A 27,794-nucleotide genomic window follows, 5' to 3' on the forward strand; every position below is an offset into this window, starting at 1 on the left:
GAGCTCTTTCTGCAGCTCTCTGTTTCCTTCACCTTTTCATTTTGAGACTATCCGGATATTTTCCTCCATTGCTCTCATAATGTTTTAATTTCCTGATGATGCCGCCCGCCTCCTGCCTGCATCTGGATCCACCAATCAGCTCACAACATGACACAGCGGGATAAAGCTGGGAACAGATACAGATAGGCTGCAGATTATTCACAGCCACAGGTGAAAGCAGGTCTGTTTTTCCAAGTTTTACAGTGTGCAAGAAATAAACTTTAGTTTCTGTGATTCTTTTCTCTTCCTCTTGCAGAATTGTTACAACAAACAGATGCATGAGGTTTCACATCTTTGCTCAAAACCTTTAAATGGTTTTTCTGGATGTTATTACCTTACATATATTTTTTTTCTTTGAAAAGATGGACGACAGGAAGTCTTGTAAAAACGTACAATTCCCTCATATTGAAGAACCAATTCTTCATGAACCTAAAAATGTGATTTACCTTAAATATCCCGAGCGGCAAAAGAAAAAGCAAGTAAGGGTTAAAGAGGAACTTTGGATTCGGTTGCAGAGATTGATCTCAGATGTTCACAAACAAAAGCCTAATGCAACTCTGAGCATTTAGGATGTCTGCCCCGTTCAGTCAGCACACTAAGTGGTTTAAGCGAGGCTTTTGGTCGCTGGAGACTCTTTAGTGAGACACAGTGATTAAAATTTGATAGCTCAAGCCAGAACTGGAGGTACATCAGCAGGGGAAGGCAAAAAAGGGAAAAAAGAAACACGGAGGACACAGAGGTGGGTCGAGACAACTTAAAAAATAAATAAATAATAGCATGTTTGGTTAGAAAAAGGAAATCCCGAGAGGTATCTTTACACGTGAAGGAAGGCTACAGACGCTGAAAAGGACAGTTGAGCAGTGATTTTTACCGATCCTGTTACTCCCCTCAGGTGCTCAATAATTAATCAACTGAGCAGACTCCTGAGATGCAGCGATGATGCCAGCCAAGGCAGCCATCCATCATTCATCGCTTAAGGAATCAGAGCTGGAGATAACATTTAATCACTCATTTTGTGGCAGAGTTCCTTCCCACTATATTTTTCTCTCCAAGGCTCGTTTTTGTCTGACTTCGTGTTGCTTCTGCTTTTTTTTTTTTTTTTATCCTTGCTGTTCTCAAGCTTTCTACATTTTTTTGTCTCAGAGATTGTGCTGGATAAACAGAGATCAAGTGACAAATGAGTCAGTTTGATATCTTTTTTCATTATCTTGATAAAGTGCTTCTCATGAAGCACAGAACCTTGTATCGTCTTATTGGGTTTTTTCTGAGGTGGATGGACACGGCGCTGTGCGTGTTTTTAGAGCTGAAGGACAGAGCTAGATGTTTTAAAAGAAATGTTGCATTTGTGTTGGAATCGACAGAGAAACATTCCACTTAAACTAAGCTGCTAATTGTTTTTCTCCTTGCTACGCTGAAAGGTTGGGCCGGCAAACCAAATCTTGTTCTCACTCCTTCTTGTCATAACCCCCAGTGAACCTTTCTCACTCTACATGCAAACCTGTTGGGGGATTGGTCAGAATTTTGCTGGGATCTCTCTGTTCATGTGCAAAATGGCCCCAACAATGACACTTTCTTTTCTTTTCTTTTCTTTTCTTTTCTTTTCTTTTCTTTTCTTTTCTTTTCTTCTCTTTTCTTTTCTTTTCTTTTCTTCTCTTTTCTTTTCTTTTCTTTTCTTTTCTTTCCTTTTCTTTTCTTTTCTTTTCTTTTCTTTTCTTTTTTTTGGCTTCTGAAGGTGTAGCCAGTCACCAATCGTTATTTCTGGAGCGGTGTCTTTAAGAACCGGTGCATTTATTACTATTTAACAAAAAAAATAATCAATGGTTGTCCTGATGACAGATTCTTCTACTTGATTTGTTGATCTGTGCCGAGTCACCAGGAGGCTCTTGGCTGGTTCTCTGAGTAGTACTTTCCTCAGCTGGCCTCAGTTTCAGTGGCAGCCATGTTTTCAGATGAAGCGTTCACATGATGAGATACTCAACGATCAGGATTTTTGTTTTAAAACCAAACTCTACTTTAAATATCACAACTTTATTTCATAGATAGCTTCTGCAGCCAACTGGATTATATACTCCAAATAACTGGGAGAGATTACAAAAGCATGCCGCACTTTTTAGATTATCATTTTTAAAAATCGTGTCATTTTCCTTCATAATGTACTTTCACATAAAATCTGAATAAAATAATCTACAGCAAAAAGCGAGAAGCTTTTGCGAGATGCTGTGTTTGATTTTAGTAAAAAATAACCAGGAAACACATTTTCACGAGGCTTTGCCGCTTTGCCGAGTTTATAGCTTCACACTTCAGCTTTTCCTCTGTGGGGGCTGTCTGTCTGTGTGCCTGAGGGCGTGTGATTGTTGCATCGCACTCATAATAAGCCTCTGAGTGACTGGCAGAACCAATATCTTGCTTTTGCTTTGCCCTGCGTTCAGTGAGGCGGCTCGGTGTGCAGCTCCCGTCATGCATCTCAATTCCACAAACACAATATTCAGAGCCGAGAAAGGGAGTCTGTTTTTTGATTAATGTCACCATGACAACTACATAATTCATGAATTGTATTAGCGATCCATTTGTCATTTGCAAATCATAATTCAGGATGTGCTTGGGAGGGCAAGCCTGCGAGAACCTGCTATTGTCTCTTGCAATCACTAAGAAAAGAACCGGGGGAAACGCTGACGTGTCCTTGTCCTTGTCTGGGAGGCAGAAGCTGCTTGTTTCGTAGGAGAGCACTTTTAGCTTCATAATGACCTCTCAGGTCTGCTCATTTGGGAAGCTTGCATGCTAATTCCTCCCTCTTCATCTGTCCGTCTGGCTGTCTATTGACAGAGGCCTGGCCGGCTCTACACTGACACCATTTGGTGCAGCAGTGGAAGGAAATAAAGAGGATGCTCATGAAAGCAGCAGGGCAGATCATTCCTAAATAGATCAATGGCTGGATTTTCAGTGGAGCCCTAAAATAAAATGGGATTGCCCTCCTTTCGAAGCCAGCTGGTGGGGTTTTTCCCTGTTTGGCCAGCTGTACCCCGACCAGATCTGGGATGTTACAAAGGGATTCAGCATTGTTTTGCTTCCTGGCCCACACAGTCGAACAGGACTGCAGAAGACAAAATATTTTCCCTCTTGGATCTCAGATTTTATCTTCTAATATTTAACATTTTACTCCCTCCCTGTGTGCTTTCCACTCCTGCCTAAAACTATGTCTAATGTGGGAAAAACACGGCCATCTTTTTAAGGCCACGCTCCTTTGAGTTCGCATTAAGCCAAGTTTAAGAAGTGGCGATCAGAAGAAACAGCAGGAACGTTTCCAGCTAAGCCTGTAAAGGTTTATGGATGAAGCACTTCAAGCACTGACACTCTAATGCTCAAATAACATTTGCGAGTGCTGTTCGTTTTCCCAGCACCTGGGCTGAGCTTCGTATGTGTTATGTATGATGTACCAAACAGAATCCGCTCCGATGCTCCTGGTTCCTCTGCAGGTGTCTGTAATTACGACTCCATGCGCTCTGCAGAGCGGCTGTTTGACCACCGAGGGATCTACAGAGTCGATACGAAGCCTTACAGCACTCCTGAAGGTTGCACAAAAAACACCAGTAAACACAATGCTAACACTGTTAACAATTAAGAGGGACTAAAGGTACTCACTTGAGTTCTGCTGTGAATAAATAATCGATTTTTCTCTTAAACTATTATTAGGTCAAGTTTAGAGGTGGACCAGGTTCCTGTGCAGATTGGGAAAGTCTGGAAGTTGATTTCTGGATTTTCTGACTCGTCTTAAATATGAGGAGAAAAAGAAATATTGAGTTCGCAATAAATATTTGCATTTCCAGGTTTTATTTTCTTCTTTTTATGCTTCCATCTGCCCCTCTTCTTTTCCGCCTTCCCTCCTTCCCTCTTTAGGGTCCTTTCTTTATTCTTTTCTACTTTCCTTCCTTTCTCCTCTCCTTCCTTGCCTCCTCCTACACTTCCTTGTGACCTTACTACTTTCTCTCCATCTTTATGAACTTTCATCTTTGTAACTAAACTCTATTTCTCCYTTTTGTTCTTTTCTTTCTTTCCTTCTTTGGGTCCCAATTTATTTTATTATCTCCTTTTTTTCCTTGTTCTTCCATCCCTGTATTCTTTCTTTTCTTGTGTCCTTCTTTTACTTCCCTTCACAGTGCTCTTCCCTTTTTTTCTTTCTTTTTTCCTGAGTCCTTTCTCTCTCTCTTCTTTTTCAACCTTTTCCAACCTCTATTTCTCCCTTGTGTCCTTCTTTCCTTTCCTTCAATCTTTGTTTTGTCCATTCCAGTCTTCCTTCCAGTCTATTCCTTCATTTAATTCCTTTTTGTGTCCTTCCCATTTCCCTTTCCTTTCCTTGCCTGTTTCCTTCCTCTGATTCTCTCTTTCATTATTTCCTTCCTTCTTTCTATACCTGATTATTTCCTTCCTTCCATTATTCCTTCTTTGTGTCTTTGTTTCCTTCCCTTCTTGTAACCTCATCTATTTCTCTTCTTTTTTCCCACCTTATATTCTACCCCAATTTTCTCCTTCTGTCCTTTTCTTCTTCCTTCTTTCCGTCCTTTGTCTCTTCCATCTCTCCTTACTTTAATGACTACAAGGCCAACTTTTCCTTCTCTTTTTCCTGTTTTAATATCGGACAAAGCAGCGATATCCTTTTGGCGCTGACTGTGGCAGAAACCCAGGCATTGTTAGCGGCGCTCCTTCTAACAAGACATTATACGGTATTCTGCACATGCAGCAACATGTCCACATATAGAAACTACTTTCTATGACAGACTCAATGAAACACATATAGATAGTCGCTATTTAACTGTGTTTTACCGTAGGATTCACCCCAGTTGATGGACAGAGCAGATATCTTGGAAATTGGAGTAACTCAATAAAATCTATCATCTAACAGTTAGTTCAACTATATCTGTGGCAAATGGGATTCTGGGAGTTTGTTTCCGTGAGGCGTCGGCCGCCCACATGAGGATGATCTGTCAGATTGAGGTAGTTCTATGGTTATAAACTGAGAGAAAAAATTACCACGCTTGATACTTTGACTACTATCATTAAATCCACTCAGTATTTATATTTTATTATAGTGGTGACTCTGCTAGCGAGATCCTGATGCTGCTCCAGTTCAGGTTTGTGCAAATAATTCAGGAAGATTTAAAAACGTCTCCTCCACAAATAAAAAAACACTTCAGGTTGATGTTGCTGATCTTTCTTCATCTTCAAAGAACTATTTAATGCTTTCACTTGTGACAGGTTTAACTCCCTAAACACTCTTTGGTTTTTAACCACTGTCTCTCACGACTCTTTCTGCTTGTTCACACTGGCTTGTCATTAGATTTACTCTCTTTTGAACCATCCCACTTCATTCATCTTTAACTTTCTGCTGACATCAGCGGACCAGAGTCTCCTTGTTGCACTGAGCTGCTTTTTAAAGCACAGAGACCCTTTTATTGAAGCCGGGCCCAAACCTGCCCTTTCACATGCAGACCTCGCCAACACTTGACATTTTCAAAACCTGTTTGAAAACTCAGTTTTATTCGTTGGCATTTAAACCAGACTACACCATGACATTTGACTTTTGTCTATTTGTTTGCAAAGTGCATTTTTTTTTCTTTTTTACTGTGTTACACACAGTCTGTTTTATTTTCAGTCCGTTTGTTTTTACAGTTTTTCTCAGTCGCTTTGGTTTATTTCTGGAATGATCCTCGACATTTGCAAAACAGTAAGGGAATTTCTCAAAACCTTTCGAATAAACGGCAAAATAGCGTGGATTATCTGCAGAAGTCAGTCAAATTGCTCAAACTCCACAAGTATATTTCTGGGTCAGTGAACAAGTCAGTGCCATCGGTGATAAATCCTTGTTTCCTTCTGAAAAGGTAAGACAGTCAAGTATCTTTGTCATGCTCTCAATGCGACAGTGTAGTCTGGATGCTTCCAACCCTGAATCCTTTCCTCCCATTAGCTTTCAAGCTATTTTTTTTACCTAAAACCAAATGTTTCTAAACTCAACAGCGTGAAATAATGTTGGTCAACCTGACAAATAGCATTTTAGGTTACAAGCTTTAGCTTCCATGCTAGAAGGAGCACATTGTCAATATCCTAGAAGGTTTGCTTTTCATATACTTTTAGCTGATAGCTCTATATTGCCAAAAGTATTCGTTCACCTGCCTTGACTCACACATGAGCTTAAGTGACATCCCATTCCTAATCCAAAGGATTATGACGCTGGTCCACCCTTACAGCTTCAGCTCTTCTGGTTTTCAGCTCTTCCACAAGGCTTTGGATTGGCCCACACAGTCGAACAGGATTGCAGAAGACAAAATATTTTCCCTCTTGGATCTCAGATTTTATCTTATCTCTAATATTTAACATTTTACTCCCTCCCTGAAGTGCATTTGTGAGGTCACACACTGATGTTGGACGAGAAGGTAACTTTGCTTGATTTTGTAAATTATGATAATTTAATGCAAAGTTTGCCTTTTTAATGGACTTTTAATGCAATGTTTAGAACAACTTTGCATTAAGTGTCATGATTTACGGAATTACACTTTATGACAACTGTCATAAACATTCATAAAGTCTTCTTTATGTACATGACAGGTGTTATGTCATGTTTATGACAGTGTCATGTCAGTCTTATGCACACTCCTTCAAATAAAGTGTTACGGCTCTGCTATCCGTGTCTTACTTTGTGCGCTGGTGAACAGTCATGTTAGTAGAGGAAGGAGACGGATCCAAACTGTTCCCACAAAGTTGGGAGCATGGAGTTGTCCAAAATGTTCTGGTATGCTGAATCATTCAGAGTTTCTTTAGCCCAGCTCCTGAAAAACAACCCCACACCACAATCCTCCCTCCACCAAACTTTAAACTCGTCACAGTGCAGACAGACAAGTACCGCTTTCCTGGCGACCGCCAAACCCAGAGTCGTCCATCAGATTTCCAGATGGAGAAGCGCGATTCGTCACTCCAGAGATCGTGCCTCCACTGCTCTAGAGTCCAGTGGCGGCGTGCTTTACACCGCTGCATCCGACGCTTTGCCTTGCACTTGGTGATGTTTGGCTTGGATGCAGCTGGTCACCATGGAAACCAATTCCATGAAGCTCTCTGCTCACTGAGCTAATCTGAAGGCCACATGAAGTTTGGAGGTCCGATTAAGTCTGCAGGAGTTGGTGACCTCTTCGCACTATACGCTTCAGCTTCCGCTGATCCCGCTTCGTCAGTTTATGTGGCCTACAACTTTGTGGCTGTCGTTCCCAAATATTTCCATTCTCTCATAATACAGCTGTGGAATATTTAGGAGGAAATTTCAAGATTTGTTGCTCAGGTGGCATCCAATCACAGTTACATGTTGGAATTCACCGAGCTTAAATTCGATTTAGACGCTGTGCTATAACCTTAAAAAATCCATTCAGTATGAATTAATTCTGCAAAGAGCAGAGGGCCAAAATTCCTCCACAGAGACTTGAAACACTGTCAATTATTGGCATAAAGCAAGTAAATTTTATACAGATTTGTTTGAGCATCTTAAACATTTAAATGTGACAAAAAACAACTTTTTTTCACATAAATATTATTTCATCAAATTAAGTTAGGTATGAAAGTCATATGCTCAAACCGAAACACACCAACTTAGGCAAAGTTTTATTTAACTATAATTTTTTTTGCAATCTTTTATAGCAGATACAATTTGTCATTTTTCTGTTTGCAGGGAGAGTTTTGGTGGAGATCTGACGTGTGGATGTAAAGGAGAGACCTGTTAGATTTTCCAGATGTTCCAGAACGGACATCTGGATGGAGGCTGGGTTCTCGGGCTTTTATTTTAGAGACTTAAGAGTCAAGGTGTGAGACACTGGTGTGAAGTTTAACTAAGAGATTTACAGACACGATTACAGACTTAAAGAATTTATTCATTTTGTATTTAAAAACACTATAAAGATCATATTTGAGAAAATCTCGTGTGCATTGACACAGTTTGGACCCGATATAAAATATATCATCAGTTTACAGCAGATGCATCCGTAGGTTTCTCCTGTGCCGATGTGTTGTCACTGGAGTGATGATTGTCTGAAAAGAAGAGAAGATCACAAAGCGTATTTAATTTAATAAATGTTTTCATTTACACCAACATTTGATGCACATCTTCCTCACCTTTTGCTCCTTCCTCATCAATGCTCTCCTGGCTGGTCAGGGAAGCAGCGTCCTGAGGCGTCTCCTTCTCTCTGCCCGCCCCCTCCCACAGGACGTTGCTGCTGTTCTGACTGGAGCGAAGCCGCTGCCGGGGCGGGGTCTTGTTGTCGCCGGGACTAAATGATTGGGAGACGCCGGAGCCCCCTCGGGGCAAACCGATCCCCCAGCCGTGACGGGAGCCCAGCTTTTTCCGGGGTCCGTAGCGCGCGACGGTTGGAGTCCCAGGAACCGAGATGTCCGGGTCTGGGTTGGATGAGGTTTTCCTCAAGGGTGACGGAGAAACTGGAGCGCTGCGGAGGTCTGAAATGGTATGAAGCATGGTGGTGGGACTCGATTACAACTTTTAATCTAGTTAAGCGCCGGCTCTGTAATTAATCAAAGACCATATTTCTACAAAACAGGCAACATTTTCAATTAAAAAAAAAGATTCTTGCTGCTAAATTATTGATCATGATGGGAGTAACTTCTCAACAATTAAGTATTTTCCCCTTGGGGATCAATAAAAATATTCTATTCTGTTACAAGTAAAAACCTCTATAATCATGTAGAGCCTGGAGGATGGAAGTGGAAAAGAGCCACAACTTTTCCAGCTGAAACTCCAACACCAGGGAAGTTTTCCAGTACGTTTCTCACCCAATGTTTATTAATTGAACCTGCTCTAAGACCAGCTCTAGTTTAGTAACGGTAACACATGTTGGAAACCAAAATACTAAACTTAATAAGTCAGCTTTAGAGTGAACATTTTCTATCGTCTAAAGTTGCAACGCCTAACGATTTGTTCTGATCAATACACTAAACACCTCACTGTACTTTTGCTCTTTTAAATTAAAAAGTTCTAGTGTCTGTAGTAGGTTCACTAAAGAGCAAATGCAAACTATCAAAGAAAGAAACAGACTGTTCTATCACATCCTCAGATTAAGCAGGTGCGTCAGAGTTTTCTAGACTAACAAACTAGAGTTTGATTAAAGCAGACTAAACAGGACTGGTGTGAATGCAACCATTAATCACAAAAAAGGCTCTAGACTTGGCGGATATAACTTTCAAGCTTACACACCCAGGAAGTCACACATAAACAGATTTATATAGCACATCAATGATATGGGATAAATAAAAAACACAAGTTCAACATGGCACCTGATGTTAAACCAGAAATCTGAACTGAATCATTAAATTTACGCGGCTTCCAGCGGACACTGCAGTGAGGTCCTGCTCTTCGCTGCTTTCAGCTCTAATCTTAATCACTGGGATAAAAACTTCAGATTACAGGAGCGTTTTAGTGGCAAAACCTGTTTAGTGAATTGGATTGCTGCAGTTTTCCCCTCAACGTTACCAGCTGTAGCACTGCTGAAGTAGCAACATTTAAGACAATAAACTCAAAAAGTGAAACAGCAGCAGCTTTTTTTTTTCCCCTTCGGCTTACATGCTGAGTGAGAGATATTTTCAATACATTCAGTTCTCACATGGCGCAGGGTTTACTTTCTTTTCATCTTCCACAGCACAGGTTTTAAAATAGTAGTTTCAATACTCATGACACCCTGCTGGAAACGCATGGCCCTGTTTGAAGACGGTTCAGATTATTATTTTAAAAAAGAGAATACATTAAAAGAAAACATAATGCAAATTAGATGAGTAATGAGCTGAACAAAGGATGCTTAGATGGAAAAATCTGATCTTGAACTGTGAGGGATGTTAAGCAGGTACTTTAGTTTGTCACGTTGAATTTTCTCCTGAAGTGAAACAAGAAGGAGGGATATTCATTGGAAATATCCACTAATTAATTATTATTTTGATGCATCTTTGACTTAAAGACGATTAAACCTCCCCCCGGTGAGAGCAGCTAGAGTCTTTGGTGCTGAGACAATTAAATACTTTGAGAACACGATTATTTGGTTAAAAACCGAACATAAGCGCTAAAAATCCCGGTGAAATTTGATGCAACTGCTTTGAAGACACCTGCAGTGAGATTTCCATGTCAGCGAAGGCATCAAAAGGGAATAAAGCCTCGCATATCAACTCCTTTCAATGTGCGGTTAGCAGGAAAAAAGCCCAGTTTCAGTGAGTCGAGGCTCTTTACAAGGAGAGATCTGAGGAGATGAGAGTGTTATCAGTGCAGACCACACTCCGTAGTCATGAGATGATTTGTATGCGCGCCTGCTCCCTCCCTTCATGCCGTATCTCTGTGAAAACCAGTCAGCTGATGTTTCTGTGTTAGTTAGTCTGAAAAAGGCTGGTTGTGTGTGTGTGTGGGGGTGGGGGTGCATGTGTGCGTGTGTGTGTGTGTGTATGTGTGTGTGTGTGTGTGTGTGTGTGTGTGTGTGTGTGTGTGNGTGTGTGTGTGTGTGTGTGTGTGTGTGTGTGTGTGTGTGTGTGTGTGTGCGCGTGTGTGCGTGTGTGTGTGAGATCTCACCAGGCTTCGGTGTGTGTGGCTCTGGTGTAAACTCGTTGCTGTCGGCCAGGTTTTCTATGCTGCCTGCGGCGGTGAAGAGGGCACGTCCCTCCCTTCCTCCTCCTCCTCCCCGAGGCTTGATTAGTTTCTTCATCCTGTCTGCGATCCAGTTAGACTTTCTGTGAGGACACAGGAGACGGGGACCTTTCACAAAGAGGGTCAAGCATCTCGGTGCACGGCGACTCACATTATGTACACAAGCTGGTTTCCCTCAAACTGGTCGGATGCCAAGTGTTAGGATTAGGATGTTTTCACAAGATAATTAGCTGCTTTTGATTTTATTTAAGGGTGCCGAAGTAATTTGGGTTGAATAAACTTCAGTTTCATTATTATTAAAAAAACAAAGCCTAAATCAATTTTTCTTCTGTCACGCTTAAGAATCACTTTGACAGGAATTACGTTTATGGTAGTGACATTGTAAGGTGCTCAAAAGTTCAGACTTACAAGAAAAATGATCCAAAATAATTAAGATAATTATGAAAAAAAGTTCCACCCCCAAAATATCTGAGTATATTTGCTGTTTACTTCTTCAAAGCTCTTAAACCTATCAGGGAGGATTTGGCTCCTGCTCTTTTGACAGTTTTTCTTCCTGTCATGTTTGCCATCTCGCTCACACTGGAAACCGAAGTTAGACGGAGCAGAAAGCAGCAGGGTGGCGAGTTCTTGTCTTTTAACTCAGAGAAATAATGTTCAAGTGCTTCTTAAAAGGATTTAGACAGAATTAGTGGGTGAGATGACTAAAAGTTACAGATGGCTGACAATTATCCACGACTTCAGCAGCATTATTTGGCCTGCGAATTGATGCCAATTTTGCAATTATGTGCTTCTTATGAATGAGGAAAGGACAGAAATGAATGGATTTTGTCTAATGTCACACAGAGTTCAGTTTTAAAATATTAAAACCAATAAAACATATCAAAAAATGACAGAAAATTATCTTGATCATAAAATGTTTTAGCTCTGCAGCTTGACAGTTTTTTTCAATTCTTAAAAAGCAGAAAGAAATTTGTTTAAATCTGACAGAACAGGTTGAGGATGAATAATTTGTTTAAATATAATTTGAGTAAAGACAGAAAAGGCTTTACAGATAAATATAGATTTCTGTAAGGCACTGATCTTTGATTATGTTCACTATAGATCCATCATGGGTGCTGTGGTGGCGCAGGGGCAAAGCACAACCCATGTATTGAGGCTTTAGTCCTTATGTCGGTGGTAGCAGGTTTGATTCCCGGCCTGGTGACATTTGCCGCATGTCTTCCCCCTCTCTCATGACCCTTTCCTGTCAAACTACTTTCAAATAAAGGCCACTAGAGCCAACAAAGCCTAAAAAAAAAAACTTTAGATCCATCTCTGCTTCAACAAACCTGAGTTATTGTAATTTTGTCTCATTGAACATGTTGACTCACGGAGGTGTTAACATGTGGAGAGCAGAGCTAAGAAATGCTGAGATAAATACATGCATCACCACATATTTGACCACTGCTCTGCTCCAAGGCCCTTTAAAACGTCCTTGCTTCACTGTTTGAATGTTGCCACATTAACCTCGTATCCCCGGCACTCGGTGTCCTGAATCTTCAAGATGTTCGTGTTTTTCTGACTCAGAAGAATCTGAACTCCCGTTGATACATATTGAAGTCTCTCCCATGTGAATTGTCTTATTTTGACCAATTTAAAAATGCAGTTAACCTTAAATATTAATTGACTTGTTAAAGCTTTAATGGGAGCTTTTCTTTTTATTCAACAGAATGATTACTGTTTTAAAATCTTGAATACGAAACATCTTCAGCCTGAAGATGTTTTTTATCTACAATATTTGACCATTTCTGGTTCTAACTGCAGGTTTTAGGAAAGCTCAGACGTCTTCTAGTTACGGTGATATTGACAAACTGATCACTTTCTTTTTCTCCAATTTCAATAGTTTTAATTTAAATGTTTTAATGTTTCTCTCTGGTTTTTCTTACCATAGAAGCTCCATCTGATCTGGTTTTTGTTTGACTGAGATACTTTCCTGCAGGAGAGCAAATATCAGCTCAGAAATTTGTTATTAAAACCTGCAACTTATATTGTTGTTCCATAATAAAATCTATTTCTTTTTCATAAATGTGACTTAAACTAAGTAAAAAAACATTTGGCTCAGTGAGAAAAATTTTAATAGTTTAGCCAAAAGCAGATTAGCTTACCTTGTTCCTTTTCCCCATATTTTGCATTAATTAATCAATATCTACACAGTTATTACACATATAATGGTGCATTTAAGCACCACTTAAAACTAAACAATAAATACCTGACTGGAAATAAAAGAGTCACACTTTTATCAGCTATTTTTAAGTAAGTTTGGTTTAATGGCTCCTGCAGAACATTTATTTGTGATAACCAAATATTATTACCTGAGGAAAATAATTCATATCAGGGACAAACGTTTTCRGCTTCTGGTGTAAAATGAATGAATGTTGTGAAGTAAATGAAAAATTCTCATTTGGGGAGCAAATTTAATCTCCTGCATGAATAAGATATTCATTGTAACAATTTAATTTACTGATATATATTTATTTAAAACTCAAAACGTCTGCAACATCAGAGACGATTATGTAGTTTCTTCTTCTGATCTGTCACATTTTATGTTAATAGTTACATTTTATAGATAAATGGAAAGTTCTAGTTTAGTAAAATAATGACAAAAATTACTTACTGATGTTTTTTATTTCCTGGTTGTTTTTATTTCCTACTCTAAGCAAAACAAATGTTCCAGTAATTACAAAAATAAGTATTGAGTTATGTTTGCGGTAACCTGTGCCTCTAGATGGTAAACAATATGGTTTTGATCAAATAAATAATTAGTTTGTTTACAATACATTACATTATTTCATGTATTGACAATGTTGGCAAATGCTCATTACAATAACATTTTTCATACTGTATTATTAACTATGGGGTTTTAAAAAATCCATCCATTTTCTTGCACCCTTATCCCTTAATGAGGTTGGGGGGGTTGCTGGTGCCCATCTCCAGCTAGCGTTTCGGGCGAGAGGCGGGGTACACCCTGGACAGGTCGCCAGTCTGTCGTAGGGCAACACAGAGACACACAGGACAAACAACCATGCACACACACACTCACACCTACGGGCAATTTGGAGAGGCCAATTAACCTAACAGTCATGTTTTTGGACTGTGGGAGGAAACCGGAGTACCCGGAGAAAACCCACGCATGCACAGGGAGAACATGCAAACTCCATGCAGAGAGACCCCAGGCCGGGAATCGAACCCAGAACCTTCTTGCTGCAAGGCAACAGCTCTACCAACTGCGCCACTGTGCAGCCCCAAAATGTAAAGAAAAATTACAATTACATAAAAGTAGCTATGTATTTATAAATTATTAAAATATATTTAGTTAATTTTAAACAACAAGTAAAACTAATTATTTTTACTGTTAAAATCTGTAAGGTTTGATCTCTCTGGAAGTTTAGGAACATTTAGTGAAACATTAATTTATTCTGTTCCCTGTTTACGTTTTTTGCACCACTGAGTTTTGAAACCACTTGGTGTGTGCAAGTTAAAAGGAAAACCGATGAGGGAAGTATTTCTGAGTGTAAACGGCAGTGTTTCTTGCAGAATGGTGCAATGTGAGTGTAACTCTGGTCGTACTTGGCCTTGCTGGCTGGAGGTTGCATGCTGGGCTCCAGGACTCGGTACTGATCCATAATCTTCTCCACCAACTTCTGCTTCTCCCGACGGAGTTCACTCAGCTTCTCCCTGAAGGCAAACGCATGAATCATGAGACGAGAAGGAGGGAATAGCTGATCTCTTTCATGCAGACGTTATCGGTTTATACCACTTTTATTAAGCAGATTTTTTAATATGCTATTTTATTCAACTGTAACCTCTAAGAAAAAAGCTGAGTGCATTGTGATGTTTGAGCTGGAATATTTTCACAACTTTCACAGAAGATTAAATGAACTGCGGTTTTACACGAGTAGAGATTAAAAATCAGGCTACTGCTGCTTTAGGAATAATTTAACTCTCCTAAAAATAACAGAAGCAGTATTTTTTGACGTGAACAGCTGCTTCGTGCTTCTAACTGGATATTTTGTCCATCCTAACACAGTGGTAGCTTTGAAACCAGATAAAAGATAAAAGTCCTGTTCTTCCCACACCTACTAGGTTCAGACCGAACCAAGTCAACAGCTGCTGAACAGATTGTCATTAACTTACATGCAGAAATGTTTTGATCAGTTCAAAGAAGAATATGCCGTGAAGCTGACAGTAGAATAACTTATGGCATAATTATGTAACAGTAAGCCTAATTATGATTTATTACTTTATTTGGTAGAACATTTATAAATATGCCGCTAGCAGCACGGCTATAAATATTGTTTTTTTGTTTATGTAATGGGTACAGGACAAAGAAAAACTATGACATTTTTGTCCTGACAAAAAAATCCTTTATGTTGAATTTGCAACAAATTATAAAGCGTTTTCCTATGTTTCACCAGAAAAATACCGTTAAGATTACAAATCTGGTTTTTCAATAAGCTCCTGGACAGCAGCAGCAGCAGTTTGATGTTTTTCCCTTTGGTTGTAAAAAAAAACATGTAGTAAGCCATGATAACTAACTGCAGCTCAGATAGATTATAGTTAAGATAGACTAATTTAATCTAAGAAAAGACAAACAAATAAGCAAGAATAAAGTAACTGAACATAGGATAAAATAATATCAAATAGAATATCTTAATAAGTAAGATAAGATGAACTAAAATAAACTCAGCAATGCTACCTTAAAACATCACCAAGAACAAAATAATCTAAACTAAGACAAATCAAATCAAAAATAAAATGATCTAATGAGATCTGTTTAGCTTTTCTAAAACAAGCTAAGATAAACTAAGATAAGAAATGGATAAAACAAACTAAACTATTAAAAGCTAAAATAACATGCGCTAAAGTAAACTAAGAAAATTTAAGGCAAATTAAAGTGATCTAAAATATATCAAAATAATATAAATTTACAATAATCTTTGGTGAGCTAAGGTAAACCAAACTAAGCTAGGCTATAAACCGAGCTTTACTACGCTAAACAAAGACGATCTAAAGTAAATTAAGCTAAACTAAAGTATGAATGATAAGATCATCTAAACTATACAATACTAAGATAATGTAACCAATGGTAAACTAAATTAAGATAAAGTAAATTAAGCTAAAGTAAGCTTACTTTAAAGCAAAGATGTCTTTATTGATCCACCTTATTGGAAATATATGTGCAACAGCAGCAAAACGTTAAAAAGCCAGATTGATTTAAAAATATGCAATTGTATAATTTTTAGAATTAATTCAGAATTAATGAAGGTAGTTTATGCACATATCAGCAAATAAAGATGTATGTGGTGTTGCTGTTTTCTAGTTGCACATAATATTTTTATTTCTGGTTTTGCCCAGAAACAAAAGACGACAAACACCAAGCCGATTGTTACAATGTCTTGTTGGAAATCTAATCTTTTCAAGGTGAATCAGTTTTTTCTTTTCACAGGTGACACGTTTGATGGTTTTTCCATCCTGCTACATGTTCAGGGCTGCAGCAGCGGAGAGGAGAGGAAAGGAGAGGAGAGGAGATGGGGGCTGCAGCCAATTCCAGCTGTCACTAGGCGAGAGGCGAGGTGCAACCTGGAAAGGTCGTTAGTCCTTCACAGAGACGTACGAGGCTATAAATCATGCACGCTCCCACTCATTTCCAAGGTCAATTTGAAACCACAAACATTCAAACATGAATGTTTTTGCCTACAGGAGGAAAGCCGTGAAGGCACGAGGAGGAAAGACAAACTCCCCTCAGACGGACCTGAACAGCTAACATTAAAAATTTAACGCCTCCTTACTGTGAGACAAGTGCAAACACAAGGAAGGAAAATATGACTTAGCTTCTAATGCCTCTGTGTGCAGCAAATAGTTAGTCGCTATTCCACGACTCGCTGTCTTCCAAATTTCCATTCCGGTATTAGTTTGAATAAGATTATTCATCTTAATGAGCCATCCAGCAGTTTGCTCAGTTTAGGATGGAGAGCTGTTCAAACAGAACAAAGACCTGGGTTTAAACAAACCCTTCTGCCAATCCTCCCAGCACTTTCTGGTGAAAACCAAATCAAACAATTCAGGTGAAGAAGAAAACTGGTCAGAAAAGATCTTAATGAGCAACAGAAACATGGATTTTATTTTAAAGATGTAGCGCCTTGCAAAGCTACAACTTTTTCACATTTGTTACATTTACAACCAAAAACTTATTTTGTTGGTATTTCAAATGGTAAAGCGACACAAAGTAGCTTATGATTGTAAAGTGGAAGAAAGATGATAAATGATAAAAAAACATTTTTAATTAAATAAAAATCTTTAAATCTCTTACCAGCTTCCCCACAGAATGATGCTGCCACCACCATGCATTACAGGATGCTGTGTTCAATTCAATTAAAATTCAAAAACACTTTATTAATCCCAAAGGGAAATTAAATAAATATTAAATAAATAAAATACAAATAAATTAATTTTATTTATATACTAAATAAATAAATATTTCAAAATAATTAGAGATAATAAGTAAGCTAAATAAATAAATACAAATTAAAGACTAAATTTTCTGCTGTGGTCAACGTTTTGGACATTGCTCTTATAACCTAAACAATATTCTCTACAGGAATGTGGGAATGTTCTTTGGCCTCTATGATTATTTTTGTTCACTAATGTTCTCTAATAAACATTAGTTTATTAGAGAACTAATAAACATTAGTTTATTAGAGAACAGCTGTTCTGACTTTCTCAGAACAGCTGGATTTATGCTTAATTTGAAACCACACACAGGAGGGCTCTATCTGCCGGCTGGGTCGTGAAGCCAATGGGTTGCACTGGGTTTCGTTTTGAGGAAATGCAGGTCACGTCTTTTTCGATCTCTGACATAAAGTCTCAAGAGGATACTTGCTGTTTGTGTCTGTAATGTGAAAAGGTTCGAGTCCCAAAGGAGTGAATTACAATCCTTTGTGTCTAATCATCTCTTCCTCCACTGGCTGCTTCCTGTCCACATCAAATGCTAAATATCAGAATCTGTCACCAGCGCAAGCTCCAGAGGAGGCATTTTGTCTATTTAAAGGGAGCTTTCAAGTAACGCACTCGGTAATAAACTGTTCCTTGTTTCCGCAGCACATAACATCTTAAACACTCATTAAACATCATGTGTGTTGCCACCTAATTAAATCTAGTATCGATCTTCCTCTTAGCTGTTTCAGTCCCCAGCTGACTAGTTGAGAAAATATTTCAGAAGCTAAATACTACTCGGCAACAAGTCACTTTTTATTTCCCCCGGGCTCTTCTGTTTCTCTCAGATGTCCCCAGCCTGCCGTTCTCCATCAGCTGGATGATCACAGACTTCCTAATTGGTCCCGTTCACCTGACTGCAGCATCCGCCGGCTCCTCGCTCAGCTGCGTCTGTAGAGCGGCTTCACTCCATTAAAACCATCGAAACCTGATTTTATATTTTCAGAAACCTGCTCTTCTTACTTGCTTTCAGCTGATGGCCTAATGTGCTATAAATAAATTGATTCAGGCTTGGAAACAAACCTGTGAGTGCGTTAAAAATACCCAATTCAATAGGCCTTGCACCAGTAGATGGATGCAAATGTTGTATCTGTGATTTTATTTTTTTTTATTATTATTATTATTTTTACAGGACAATTCTTAGCAGGGATAATGGATTCTTTCAAGAATGAAGGCAGAAAATTGAGGTTCAAAAAGGTAGAATTCAGAAAAATTAGGTTAATTAGATTGTGAGTGTGAAACCAGCTTTGCATGCACCCTATGAACCCTGAATTAATCTGGGAGTCAGTCAAAAGGTCGACCGCTGAGTGCTGCTGGACTGTGAAATCGCTGCTTCACAGTCTCAAACCTTTTGCATGCTTGATATGAAATCTGACTGTTCCTATTCACAGACGGCTAAGAGGCTTTTCATTCACTTCCAGTTATTTAAAGGTAGATGTTGCTGTTTTTCCAAAAACAGGGTTTAAATCCTTTGTTTGAATGATTGAAAACTGGATTTCTTTTCTCTTTTAATCCACCTCCTTTTTATTATTCCTGCAAAACAAATTTAAAAGCACCTCAGGTTGGTGTGCACTTACTGGTACTCCTGCTGCTGAGAGTAGTGCTGGTCGCGGCGCTCCAGGCTCTGCTCCAGTAAGGCCCGGTTCTCCTTCAGCAGGCTCTGGTTTTGTTCGGCTAAGTGTCGGTTCTCCTCCTCCATGTTCCCCTTCAGCTGCGTCAGCAGCTGCACAAACGTAAACAACTCAGTGGGATCATTGAGGAACTTCAATGCCGACGCTGAATGTATTTTCATGAAACATACCAAGTGGATGATCAGAAATGGATTTTTGAATTAATATGTTGTAGATTTAATTTCACTACAAATTCGATATAGAAGAAAAACAAACTACTTATTAATTATATGTGTTATAAGAAAAGATTGGTTCCTGTTTTGAAATCTTCAGCCATAAAATGTCATTTCAACTCAAAGACAAAAAATTTAAATCTGTCTTAATTAGAAACTTAGTCACAGTTTAGGCTTTCCTGAGAAGATGTACTGTATGTGATTTAATTTGGGATTGGGATTAACATTATGTTATTTCTTCACATTGACAAGAAACGTATGGATGATCGAGGCAGCATCGTTTTATTGTTAGATGAATGATTTCACAAAGTGGATGGAAGGATGAAAAAGGAGGAGAAGATGAAAAAGTTCTCCAACTTCACAATAGACTTCAATTTTTTGAGAAACTTTGCCAATAATTAAAGGATTTGTGATAAACATCTCAGAATCTAACTTCAAACACCTGAAAAGCAAGAGAGAAGCCAAATGTTCCAAAATTACTTTTATAAAGTACAATTTACTCAGATGTTGCTAAAAAACCAACAACAAATCTCTACAGATGACCACCATTGATTTCCTAATTTTCAAACCCCTCTTTTAAAGGTCAAAAACCTCGTTTTGTCAGGATGAAGTAAACATAAAAAGATAATCTCGTCTACTTTAATCTTTGCAAATCTGTTTCCAATTATTATGTCCTGTCAAATGTAGCCCCATCAGAGCGAAATGCTGCAGCAAAGGATTAATTATTGGAGCAACGTGAACCTTGAGACATGTTTTCCTCTGAACCACTGCATAACGAGAATCCAAACAACCATATGCACCTAAAATAACTTGGTGTGGAGAAGAGGAAATAACTTCAACACACAATTAGATAATCTGAGGGGAAATAATTCTCACTATGTAAAAAACACAATGATGTAATTTGGGAGAAAAGATGCGAGAAGGAAAGCCATTATTTCTTTGTGCTCTGCATTGTTGATCAGCTATTTAAAGCAGCAGCTTGGCAACACAAGATACTTAAAAATGACGTTAGCTTAGCTTAAAAACAGCTAGCCTGGTCCTAAGAAGGTTAAAAAAAAATCTACAGTTCTCTCCTAAAAGATATTATTAACACTTTCATGCTGTCAATTAAGTAGATTAAACTTGTTGACTTATTTATTGATAATTGTTGCATTTGGGCACAATTAACCCAGCTACCTCTGACTAACCTGAGCTAATTTGACTCTTTTAAAGTTTATAATATATTTGTGCCAGATTTTAATTTATACTCAGGCTCCTAGGTCATTGTTTGTGCTTTTTTATTTTATTTTTGCATAATTTTAACTATGTTGATGCAAAAGGCATCAAATTTGGCCAGAATGTGGATTTTGTCACGAATTTAAAATTTTACTTTGCTACAACTAACTAGAAAAATGTGTCTATTTGGTTTTTCTTTCTGTTCTGAAACCAATTCAAAATGGAGTCTGTAACACTTACACAACCATTACATTCTGATTTGTTTCTTTTCATTTTCTGGGTTGAAATCTAATATTTAATCATTTTCCACTATGTGGGAAATCTACCTTTTTTTCTCTTGAGCAACACAAAAAAAGAATGAAAGTGACATTAATTGTTAAAAACAGGATTTAAGAAGTTAAAAAGTTCTGGAAAAAACCAGAAATATTTATTATGTATGGTGTCATTGAAGTTAACAATAGCATTCACAAAAAGTGTGGCCCCATATGAAGCGGCCCCAAGTGTTTTCCTATAAATTAGTAAGTTTCACTCAGCATTTTCTTGCTCAGTTGTAACATTTTACAATTTATTATCAAATATATTCAAGCTAAGAATATCGCCCTTCACAGTAGTCACAGTTTTTAACATTTGGGGAAAAATAATTATCAGCAAATTGTTTACCGTCTTTAAATTCCTGTTTTGTCTAACAATATAAATAGACGCATCACAACATGGAAGTCGTGAGATATATTTTTTAAGGAGATTCGAATATTAACAAAAGTCAAGATGCTGACTTGGGAAGTTGGAGGGTCGTTATCAACAGCAATATCCAACATGTCTGCGATATTGACTTGTTTATTTCCACTCCTGTCAGTGTGTCCCATTAAATAGGGCGCAGACAGTATTTTACCCCCTCTGTTGCTTTAAGTGCTGCTGCGTTTGAATGCATGAAATGCTGAGAAATACATTGTTACTGTTGATGGTAGTTCGCTCGTTGACAATGTTGACAACTCCTCTACAAGAGAAAGTAATTATTGGCTGTCAGAAAAGTCATCACCACTTAATTAGCACATTTTTGGCATGAACATTTCATTGGATGTTGTAGATGAGAGGAGTAAGATAGGAGAGAAAAGGTGAGTGAAACAACTCCTTGAACCTGTTTAGAACTACAAATCAATTTTCTTTTGTTGGTTTTCTGGCAGAGCTGCCAGAGGTGTTGTTGTTGTTTTATTTGAAGGTTGTTGTTTGTTTGTTTTTAGTGCAGCTTGAATTTAAGCTTATTGTTGCAACAGCAAGGCTGCCAGCATCTGGAAACAGATGAGAGAAGATCCTCAGTCTGCCTGCAACCAGGAAGGACAGCTGCACAAGGTCTGGGCTGAGTGTGTTGAGACGAAGCTCTTTGAAAAAGTTAAGGATGATTTCAGGTGAGAGTCTCTAGAACAGTCAGATGAAAAAGTTGAGCTCAGGTTTTGCCTGTCTGTGTAAATTTGTCACCAATACAGTAAAAAAAAAAAAAAAACGTATAACAAAATCCTCAGCACAGGAATCCTCCAATCCCAAATATAAAAATGGTGAAAGTACAGCTCAGCTCATAATTTACTCCAAAAACAACTCTGTGTGATAGTCACCTATGTGATATCTCCCTTTTTTTATGTTTTTTTTTTTTACCCCAAAAGCCTTTTAGCCATACTATAATGGTGCCAGGTGGTTCAGAAATGGTTTCATGAGCAGCTGGATCAAGCAGCAGAATTCAACATCTGCTAGTTGACTTCTAAAACCTTTTGCAGAAAGTCAATTTCCATCTGCCTCATCACTCAGATGTGTTTAAAACGCTGCACTTGTTTGTATTTTAGTGGTTTGGATGGTAAAAGATGCTTGTGCTCCTTCAGAACTACTTGGTATTCAGTCTCTGTTTGGACAGATTCATCATTTTTGGCTGATATGTCAAGCTGAAAATGGCTTTTATATCACGGATGTGAGATTAGACAGCTCCCCACTGATGATATTACTGCCGTTCCTCCCTGTCACGTCTATAGGAAATGCTCACTAAAACCTGCTAAGAACTCCTATGAAAACCCTCCAAATCGCCCATAATTCTTTTAGATGAGTTTGTTTGTACTATAAGTGTATCTGTGTATTTATGAAACAGAAAATCCTGTTTTACCCACTGGTGAAGTACAAAAGTCCTGCGTTTCTCTGCAGCAGGTGCCTGGGTTTAGCGTGTCCTGTTACCTGGTACTGACTGGTGAGCCGAGCGCTGCTGAGGTCCAGGCTCTGATTGGTTTCCCTCAGGGCGCTGAGCTCCCCCTCCAGTCGGGTCTTCTCCAGCTGGGAGGCGCTCAGCTCCGCCTTTAGCACGGAGCCCTGAGCCAGCAGCTCCGCCTGTGAGGCCAACCAGTCCTTCTGCTGGGCCTGCAGCCTGCAACGCCAACATGCACCGTCACTGTTGTGTCCCGTGAAGGACTCTGAGTCACAGCTTGCCGAGCGCTCTCCAACAGAAGTTCGGAAATGATCATCATTATACAACACCCTGGCTACTGGCAGAGCTAGAAGCAGAGCTAAGCCTGGAAAAATCCTGGAGGAAATCTTCAAAGATCGTACTTAATAATCACAACTTTTCAGACTTGAAATCTCTTTGCTTGTTTCATATTGCAACGTTTCTTCTTGTGAGGATTAGAAATAAACAAGATACTTTTTGTTCAAGATGATTCAGTGATGGTGTGGAACTGCTTTCATTAATCTGCTGCTGGAAACCTGCAAGGTGTGCAAGGTTGGATGGATTCAATCAAGTATCAGGAAATCCTGGGAGGAAATGTCAGGCTGTCTGTGAAGAAGCCGAAACCTGGGTTTAATTAGAATTTTGAACAGGACAATGATTCAAAGCAAATTTAAAATTGCGTAAATTGGTTTCTGCAATCACCTGAAATATTGAATTTTGTGAGGAAACCTAATTTGCAGCTTTCTGTCGCATTGCTTCCTCTGTTTTGATAACATGCTTGGCAACTGTTTCTCTACACTGTGACAGCTGGTGGAACTAAGATTTTATTATACATAACTTGTGCTGTTGCCCAAAATCATCTTATAATCATACACCTTTGCAATAATAAATAAAGAAACCTCAGACATTTAAGTTATTACCAGGAAATTATTTTGGTAAAGGAAACAATCTGATATTTATGATCTCTAACAACTCTGGTTGAAGAAAAATCACTCTCATGTCTTTCCCTTTTCAATAATAATCAAAGTTAAATTTGCACATATTAAAAATAACAACATAATCGATTATCAAAGGTTTGAGAGAAAACTGCAGAGCTAATACTGCTGCAACAGACAGAAGGTATGATCGTCTTTGTTATCAGGTTTTCTGCTCTCAGGGTTCAGCCACGGCAGATGGGATTTGGCATAGCAGTGCTGTGAAGGGTAATCTTTAATAATTTAAAATGTTTTGTCTGGCTTAAAAGCTTCCACAGCTATAATTTTTCTTGACTGCTTGCAAAATACTGAAACTTGGGTTCTCTACTTTCAACGCTGAACCCGACTGCGTTCATCCACCCCACCTTTAAGAGTCGTTACAGGAGATCTCTGACCTGACTGAACTGAATGAGAGAACTAAAATAAGACCTTTTAAAGACAACGTGGCAAAAATACGCCTCTGCACAAAATAATGATCCATTAGTGAGATAAAAAAAAAAATAGGTCAACAAGGAACTGCAACAATACAATTCCTCATGTCTTAGATTTGCATAAATATAAATAGAGAAACTAAGGAGTAGTTTGTAAATGCTGTTCTTTTATTTCCCATAAAGTGAATTTATTTTTGTTTCCTTTTAAACAAGTTAGAATGGGTTAATTTTTTTGTACAAAATTATTCTCAGAGATAAGATTTGAAGGGATAAGCTTACCTATTTTTAGGGAAATTTTACTTTGCTACAACTAGAAAAATGTGTTAAGAATTTTATTTTATTTTTTTTTGCAAATTAGCTGTTGCTGACCTCAAGTGTCCAGTTGTACCAGTGTACATCTTTGACCCTGAGTCAGCCCCACAAGCAGAAGTGGAGCCTCCTGCACAACCATCAAGAAACCAAAAAGTTGCTTCTGAATGTTAAGACAACTCGTCTTGTCACAATAATAATAATTGGCATAATTTATCATTTATCATTTATCTTTTTTTCCTTCTTTCTACCAAAAACTGGATAATAAAAGTCTACAGTTTGGTGTTTTGGTTTCAACTAGCCCTTTTTTTGAAGGACAATCTTGTTTACAAAGGCATCAAAATTCATTTTATTTGTTGTTTTGTTTATTTACTTTGGATGTTTATGATGTCTTTCAATGTTAAATGTTCATTAGAATTTAAGGTTTTCTGGTCTTTTTGCATTGTTATTTTGCCATTAATATTATATTACTTACAAATGGCATCAAAACAATAATATTAATGTTTATCACAATAACTTCTGGAACAATTTATCAAACTTGTTATCGTGACAGGAATAAAGTCAACAACTAAACTCTCGTCTTTTCTAGTAAATATTGTACAGCGGAAAAACCAACTGACCAGCTCTGATTGTGTTGCTAGGTAACGGGGTTGGGTTGCTAGGTAACAGGCCAGTGCCCACTGATTTTTTCTTCAATTAATTTTCCAGACATCAAAATACATGAACTTATTACTAAACAACAGCTTGTTGGTGATTTTTTTTCTTAGTTTTTTTTCCAGCAGAAGTAGAGCATCCAATCACTGAATAGATGCTTAGAGAATATCAATGAGTGGATGTGCCAAAACTTTCTCCAGCTGAACCGAAACAAAACTGAAGTTATTATCTTTGAACCTAAAGAGGAGCGAACTAGAATCAATGCACAGCTTCAGTTATTACAACTAAAAACCAGCGATCAGCCCAAAACCTGGGAGTAGTGATGGACTCTGAYCTGAACMTTCAGAGCCACATTAAGACAGTCACAAAGTCGGCCTTCTATCACTTGAAGAACATCTCCAGGATTAGAGGACTTATGTCTCAGCACGATCTAGAGAAACTCATCCATGCGTTTATCTTTAGCCGCATTGATTACTGCAACAGCGTCTTCACAGGTCTGACTAAGAAATCAATCAAACAGCTGCAGCTGATCCAGAACGCTGCTGCTCGGGTTCTCACTAAAACCAGGAAGATAGAGCACATAACACCAGTTTTAAAGTCCCTACACTGGCTCCCTGTAGCTCAAAGAATAGACTTTAAAATACTGTTGTTAGTTTATAAATCACAATACCTTAAAGATCTGTTATTGCTGTACCAACCGTCTAGACCCCTCAGATCTTCTGGTTCTGGTCTGCTCTGCATCCCCAGAACCAGAACCAAACGGGGAGAAGCAGCATTCAGCTTCTACACACCACAAATTTGGAACAAACTTCCAGAAAACTTTAAAACAGCTGAAACACTGGGTGCCTTTAAATCTCAACTTAAAACYSATCTGTTTAGAGTTGCTTATGGCTAAATTAGGTTTAGAGTGCGGGTTTTGATGTCTTTGATGTTTTTAATGTTTTTATCTTTACTTTTCATCTAGTTATTAACTTCTTTTTATTTCTCTTTCACACTGTCTATGTAAAGCCCCCCGGGACAACGTCCCAGTTAAACGAATCTATATCTAGGGGTGTGAGAATCCTTGTTAAATGACATCTTAACTAAAACTCTGAGGTGTGAAACGTTTAACTGAAGTCCTACAAGGGGTGCAGGTTTTAATGTTTTCATCTTTAACCTTTTTTTTTTAATTCTCTTTGTCTTTCTAACTGTTTATTCACTGTCATGCTGCTTTTATTTTAATTATGTAAAGCACTTTGAAATGCCTTGCTGCTAAAATGTGCTATACAAATAAAATTTGATTGATTGATTGATTGATTGATTGATTGATTGATTGATTGATTGATTGATTGATTGATTGATTGATTGATTGANTGATTGATTGATTGATTGATTGATTGATTGATTGATTGATTGATTGATTGATTGATTGATTGATTGATTGATTGATTGATTGATTGATTGATTGAGACCTGAATGAAAGAATAGAAATGTACAAAAAGTGAATTTTGCAGAATGGATCTCCTTTAGTGTTTTTGTGTTTTTTAATCTACGGGTTCAACCTCCTCTCAGTTTCATCTGTTTTATTGGTTCAACTACAAATTTCTTCCTATGGTCGCCACATGCTTCCTTAACCTGAGAGATTTTTGCCAAGTCCAAAAATTATTTGGATTTTACAAACAAATGTTTTGTGCCCAGTCTGACCAAACAAAATTTTTACAGATTACTCTCTTTTTTTTTTGGCTTTATGACTTGTAGCACATGAGGTCAGGTCAGATTCAACCTTCAATCTGCTAGAAATGTTTTCTCCCAGCCCTTGAAAACGTCCTTGACGGAGCAGAGCTCCAGACAAACAACTTTTTATTCTTGTAGGTATTTCAGAGCCTAGAATAAGAATGTTTTTCATGACCTTGGCAGAGACTTACTCAAACATCACACCTTTTTGAAAAGAAACAGTAATGATTCGGGGTAAACAGGAACACAGTTAACATTACTGACCGCAATGTTAACTTCGAATGGTGTACATTTACAAACATGAGATTTTTTGGTGCTTATCAGTTTCAAACTGCATGACAATGTTATTTAAACCACTGAATAAGCGTCCTGAGGTGCATTTTCAGGGGGAATTAATCATTTTACACCTGGTTGTTTATGCATTCATGCACGTTTCCTATAGAATAGGGTTTTACAGTCTGATGTGTTCAGACTCCGTCTCTGCAGGCTGTCATTAGTTCCATCAGTTAGTAATCAGCTGCATCAGCGTGGTGATGGCTGATTAATTAATTATAATACACAAGCATCTTATGATGATCATTAATATTATAGACCCATCAGCCTCAAGAGAAATTACAATCAGAACCACTTATTTTGAACTGTAGATCTCTGTAAGCCTGATTTATTGCACAAAAACTAACTTTAAAAAATATCTAACGGGGTTGCATAAATTCAAACGTTGTAATAAAGCTCGTTGAAAAGTCCTCAAAACAAACTTTACACTCCCTTGAAGGGCTTGAATTTTGTTTCTTATGTTTTATGGAGTGAAGCCTTGTTTTTCTGTTCTCGCACCCAAACGTTTGCAATCAGGGACAAAAATGCGTTCAGTGCATTATTTAGAACATTTGCATTCAAATCGATTCCTGTGTTGCTCGCTGTGCCTCGTATAGAAGCATTACCGCCGCAGCTCCCTGCATTCAAATGAACAAGACTGCCATGAAAGGCTGATCAGATCTCATGAAAGTGACTCTGAGGAAGCTGTCCGGATCGGTTACCTCTCGCTTTCGTCTCTCAGCCGCTCCAGCTCTCGCTCTCTCTCCAGCGTCCTCTGGGCTTCTGCCTCCATCTTCTGCCTCTCCAGCTTTATCTCCCTCTCCTCCTCCTCCAGCTGGGTTTTACGATCCAGGTGCTCCTTGTACCTTGAGAACACAAACATCACTGAAACCAACAGGAATGTTGAACT

The 27,794-nt window shown here is 38.3% G+C and overlaps 1 protein-coding gene across 1 annotated transcript in view; it reads right to left on the bottom strand.

Annotated features, from left to right (window-relative positions):
- Positions 1–7,922: 7,922 nt before the first annotated feature.
- The window catches only part of ccdc88b (coiled-coil domain containing 88B), a 58,684-nt gene continuing 38,812 nt past the window's right edge, over positions 7,923–27,794 (bottom strand). The window contains exons 22-28 of the mRNA XM_008420428.2: positions 27,607–27,750; positions 22,506–22,692; positions 18,814–18,959; positions 14,312–14,419; positions 10,631–10,788; positions 8,185–8,523; positions 7,923–8,100 (exon numbers count right to left, since the gene is read on the bottom strand). Of these exons, the coding sequence (XP_008418650.1) occupies positions 8,033–8,100; positions 8,185–8,523; positions 10,631–10,788; positions 14,312–14,419; positions 18,814–18,959; positions 22,506–22,692; positions 27,607–27,750 (1,150 nt within the window). The 3' untranslated portion in view covers positions 7,923–8,032. The remainder of the gene's footprint in view (positions 8,101–8,184; positions 8,524–10,630; positions 10,789–14,311; positions 14,420–18,813; positions 18,960–22,505; positions 22,693–27,606; positions 27,751–27,794) is intronic.

This window comes from Poecilia reticulata, linkage group LG10 (assembly GCF_000633615.1).
Source record: "Poecilia reticulata strain Guanapo linkage group LG10, Guppy_female_1.0+MT, whole genome shotgun sequence".
In the NCBI taxonomy this organism is placed as follows: domain Eukaryota; kingdom Metazoa; phylum Chordata; class Actinopteri; order Cyprinodontiformes; family Poeciliidae; genus Poecilia; species Poecilia reticulata.